At 64.3% G+C, this 5,140-nt stretch overlaps 1 protein-coding gene across 1 annotated transcript; it reads left to right on the forward strand.

Annotated features, from left to right (window-relative positions):
* Window positions 1–468: 468 nt before the first annotated feature.
* On the forward strand, window positions 469–4,597 carry LOC113941404 (valine--tRNA ligase, mitochondrial-like; the record flags this gene model as incomplete). The annotated part of the gene is made up of 10 exons (XM_027632558.1): window positions 469–590; window positions 1,117–1,244; window positions 1,343–1,446; window positions 1,899–1,980; window positions 2,154–2,230; window positions 2,683–2,885; window positions 3,110–3,180; window positions 3,584–3,709; window positions 4,350–4,454; window positions 4,529–4,597. Coding segments are annotated over exons 3-10 (753 nt in total), but the record flags the coding sequence as incomplete, so codon positions are not given.
* Between the last annotated feature and the right edge of the window lie 543 nt (window positions 4,598–5,140).

Here is a 5,140-nt window from a genome sequence, read left to right on the forward strand (position 1 = left end):
CTGGGTGGGTGTGGTCTGGAAGGGTGGGACCCGAGTGGGTGTGGTTTATAGGGGTGTGACCTGGATGGGTGTGGTGCTGAGAGGGCGTGGCCTAGGGGGGTGGGGCTTGAATTGGTGTGTTCTCAAAGGGGCGGGGCTTGAAGAGGTGTGGTCCAGAAGGGGAGGGGCTGGAGGGAAGGGAAAGGGGTGGGCGTGGCTTAAGGGAAGGGGTGTGGCCTGTGGAGGGGCAGGGTTTGTGGCAAAGGGGGTGTGGCTTGTGGCTTGTTTTGCATGTTGGGTGTGGCTTCCTATAAAGGGCGTGGCTGGTGTGACCAATGGAAGGGGCGGGGCCTTTTTGGTCTGGAAACTCATGGTGATTGGTTGGTGTTGACTCCACCCCCCGAGGGGGCGGGGCTTCCCCAGAGCAACCTCTTAAAGGGCCAGTGGGTGGTGGGCGGGGCCCGGGGTGGGGTTTACGGGGTGGGGGGCGTGGTCATAGTGTGGCCCCGCCCCCTCCCAGCACCTCCACGGGCGCCGCCTCCGACACCCCTTCAGTGGGAGGGTCCTGCCCCTGATCACAGACCCCAGCGTGGACCCCGAGACCGGCACCGGTACTGGGGGGACTGGGATGGACTGGGGGGAACTGGGAGAGGGACTGGGGGGAACTGGGACGGACTGGAGGGGACTGGGAGAGGGACTGGGGGGAACTGGGAGAGGGACTGGGGGGACTGGGACAAACTGGGAGGGACTGGGACGGACTGGGAGGGACTGGGAGAGGGGCTCAGGGGGACTGGGAGGGACTGGGGGGACTGGGGGAGACCAGTGTGGGACTGGTATGGGGGGGGGTGTCCCTGCAGGTGGCACGGGGTGACAGGAGGTGACAGTGGGTGTGTCCCTGTCCCCAGGGACAGTGAAGGTGACCCCGGGTCACAGTGCCCAGGAGTGGGGGTGGCACTGGGTGACACTGGGATGGCTGTGGGATGGCACTGGGGTGGCACTGGGGGACAGGAGATGACACTGGGGTGGCACTGGGGTGGCACTGGGTGACAGGAGGTGACACTGGGGTGGCTGTAGGTGACAGGAGGTGACACTGGGGTGGCTGTAGGTGACAGTGGGTGACCCCGGGTGTGTCCCCAGGGGCAGTGAAGGTGACCCCGGGTCACAGTGCCCCTGACCTGGCCCTGGCCCGTGCCCACGGGCTGCCCCTGCTCTCGGTCATCAGCGACGACGGGACCCTCAACCCCCCGGGGGGGGGGTGGCTGCAGGTACAGCCCCCACACTGGCCCCAAACTGGCCCTAAATATGTCCCCAATGTACCCAGAGTGTCCCCAGAGTGTCCCCAATGTCCCCCCGATGTCCCCAGGGTGTCCCCAGGTTCGTGGCCCGGGATCAGGTGGTGGCAGCTCTGGCCCAGCGGGGGCTGTTCCGGGGGGTCCAGGACCACGCCATGACCCTCCCCCTCTGCAGGTACCTGCCCCAAACTGGCCCCAAAGTGTCCTCAGACTGACCCCCAGAGCCCTGAGGTGTCCCCAGCATCAAGAAGTGTTCTCAGGGTGCCCCAAACCCCCCTAAAAACACCCCAAACGCCCCTGGAAGGGACCCAAACATCCCCAGAGTGTCCCCAAAGTGTCACCAAAACGGAGCAAACTCCCCTAAAACTGCCCCAAACACCCCCAGACCGTCCCCAAAGTACCGCCAACCCTCCCCAAATATTCCCAGCTGCACCTGAGTGTCCCCAAAGTGCCCCCAAAATGCCCCCAACTGCCCCCAAAGTGCCCCCAACTGTCCCCAAGTGTTCTCAACTGTCCCCAAAATGTCCTCAAAGTACCCCCAAAGTGCCCCCAACTGCCCTCAAATATTCCCGGCTGTCCCCCAAGTGTCCCCCAAGTGTCCCCCAAGTGTCCCCTGTGCCCCCCCAGCCGCAGTGGGGACGTGGTGGAGCAGCTCCTGAGGCCCCAGTGGTTCCTGAGCTGTGGGGGGATGGCCCAGCAGGCCCTGCAGGTGAGGGGGGGGTCCTGGGGGGGTCCTGGGGCGTCTGGGGGGGTCCTGGGGCGTCTGGGGGGGTTCTGGGGGCTCCTGGGGGGTCTGGGGGGGCCCTGGGGGGTCCTGGGGGGGGTCTGGGGGTCCTAGGGGGTGGGGACACCCCCAGGGATGTCACCTGTGCCCCCCCCCAGGCGGTGACATCGGGGAGGCTCCGCCTGGTCCCCAAATTCCACGAGAAAAACTGGAAAACCTGGATGGAGAACGTGGGGTGAGAGGGGGGGCAGAAAGGGGGGTCCAGGGGGGCTGGGGGGCAGAAAGGAGGGGCTGGGGGGCAAAAAGGGGGGTCGGGGGGGGCTCAGGAAGGGGGGGTTCAGGGAGGGGGGGTTCAGGTGTTTTGGGGGGTCTCAGGTGTCCAAGGGGGTCCCAGGAAAGAGGGTCCAGGAGTCTGGGGGGGGCTCAGGGAGGGGGTCCCAGATATTTGGAGGGGTCCCAGGTATCTGGGGGGGTCCCAGGTATCCAAGGGGGGATCCCAGATATTTGGGGGGGTCCCAGGTATCCAAAAGGGGGTCCCAGGTATTTGGACGGGTCCCAGGGAGGTGGATCCCATATTCCTTGGGGGGGTTCCTCACTCCTCTGGGGGTCCCCAGCTGTCCTGGGGAGGGTCCCCCCCCACCCCTGGGGGTCCCTAAACCCCCCCTGACCCCCTCTTTTCCCCCCCAGGGACTGGTGCCTGTCCCGGCAGCTCTGGTGGGGTCACCAAATCCCCGCCTACCAAGTGCTGGGGGAGGGTCCTGGGGGTCCTGGGGGGCCCGGGGACCCCCCCCAGGAGGGTCCCTGGTTTGTGGGGCGCAGTGAGGACGAGGCCAGGGCGGCGGCGGCCGAGGGGCTGCGGAGACCCCCCGAGAGCATCGTCCTCAGGAGGGGTGAGACCCCCAAAAATAACCCCAAAATACCCCAAAATAACCCCAAATAACCCCGAAATAACCCCAAATAACCCCAAATAACCCTAAATTAACCCCCCAACTAACCCCAAAAATATCCTGATGGGTTTTTGGGGTCCCCTGGTGTGTTTTTGGGGTGCCCTGACCCATTTTGGGGTCCCCTGGTGTGTTTTTGGGGTGCCCTGACCCGTTTTTGTGCCCCGCAGACCCCGATGTTTTGGACACCTGGTTCTCCTCCGCCCTGTTCCCCTTTGCTGCTCTGGGATGGCCCCAACAGGTGAGACTCCAAATATCCCCCAAATATCCCCAAATATCCCCAAATATCCCCCAAATATCCCCCAAATGTCCCCCAAATATCCCCAAATATCCCCCCAATGTCCCCCAAATACCCCCCTCAGTGTCCCCCCATGTCCCTGACACCTCCAGGTGACTCGGGGGGTCTCTGGGGGGTTCTGGGTGATCTTGGGGGGTCTCTGGTGGTCTCTGGGGTTCTTTGGGGGGTTCAGGGTGATCTTGGGGGGTCTCTGGAGATCCCTGAGGATTTTGGGGGGTCTCTGGGAGGTTCAGGGGATCTCTGGTGATCTTGGGGGGTCTCTGATGGTCTCAGGGGTCTCAGGGGGTCTCAGGGCAGCCCCACTGGGGGGTCCCAGCCCGTTTTCCCCCTCTTTTGTCCCCCCCAGACCCCCGACCTGCGCCGGTTCTTCCCGTCCTCGCTGCTGGTGACAGGCAGTGACCTCCTGTTCTTCTGGGTGGCCCGGATGGTCATGCTGGGCCAGCAGCTCACCGGACACCTGCCCTTCCAGCAGGTCCCCAACGGGGTCCCCCGTGTCCCCTGGGGGTCCCCAAATGTCCCCAAGGGTCCCCAAACCACCCCCCTCCCATCCCTGGGCTTTGTTGGTTCTGGGGGTTCCTGAGGGTTCCTTGGGGGTTTTGGGGGTTCCTGGGGGTTCCTGGGGGTCCCCAAGTGTCCCCTGGGGGGTTCCCAAGTGTCCCCTGGGGGTTCCTGATGTCCCCCGGGGGTCCCCAAGTGTCCCTGAGGGTCCTTGTCCTCTCTTGAGGCTTTTGAGGGTCTCACGTCCCTTCCTGGGGGTCCCTTCTCCCTTTTGGGGCCCTTTTTGGGGTCCCTTCTCCCTTTTGGGGTCCCTTGTCCGTTTTTGGGGTCTCCACGTCCCTTTTGGGGGGTTCCTTGTCCCTTTTTGGGGTCCCTTCTCCGTTTTGGGGTCTCCATGTCTCTTTTAGGGTCCCCTTGTCCCTTTTTGGGGTCCCTCCTCACCTCCTGGGGGTCCCTTTTCCCCCTTTCCGGGTGTCCTGCTCCTTTCCTGGGGGTCCCACGTCCCCTTTTTGGGTGTCCTGTCCCCCCCGGGTCCCCTGCCCCCCCAATTTTGGGGGTCCCATCCCCCTGTGCCCCCCCAATTATGGGGGTCCCACCCCCCTGTGCCCCCCCAGGTCCTGCTGCACTCTCTGGTCCGGGATTCCCGGGGCCGGAAAATGAGCAAATCCCTCGGGAACGTCGTTGACCCCCGGGATGTCATCGAGGGGGCCACACTCCAGGTACCCCCCGGGACCCCCCTGAGCCCCCCTGGAGCCCCCCCAGGGGTTGTTTATTGTGGGGTCTCCCCGGGCAGGAGCTGCAGGAGAAGCTGCGGAGCCGCGTCCTCGATCCCCACGAGCTGCGGGCGGCCACCCAGGGGCAGGTGGGACCCCCAAAACCCACCCCTGGACCCCTAAAACCCACCCCTGGAACTCCCAAAACTTACTCCTAAACCTCCCCCAAAACCTGCTCCTGGGACCCTCCAAACCCACCCCTGGGACCCCCAAAACCTGTCCCTGAGACCCCCCAAAATGTGTTCCTAAACCTCCCCCAAACCCACCCTTGGGACCCCCAAACCCATCCCTGAGACCCCCAAAACCTGCTCCTAAACGTTCTCCAAACCCACCCCTGGGACCCCCAAAACCTGCCCCTGGGACCCCTCAAAATCTGCCCCAAACCTTTTCCAAAACTACCCTTGGGACCCCCCCCAAACCCTCCCCAAACCTTCCCCTTGGACCCCCAAAACCCCTCCCTGGGACCCCCAAACACACCCCCGAGACTCCCCAAAACTCTCCCCAAACCTTCCCCTGGGAACCCCAAAATCTGCCCCGAGACCCCCTAAACTGCCCCCAAACCCCCCCATTCCCCCCTCAAACCCCCCAATTCCCCCCAAAACTCCCCCAGTTCTCCCCCAAACCCCTCTGTG

The sequence above is a fragment of the Corapipo altera genome, unplaced genomic scaffold (genome assembly GCF_003945725.1).
Source record: "Corapipo altera isolate COAL_440 unplaced genomic scaffold, ASM394572v1 60429, whole genome shotgun sequence".
Lineage (NCBI taxonomy): Eukaryota > Metazoa > Chordata > Aves > Passeriformes > Pipridae > Corapipo > Corapipo altera.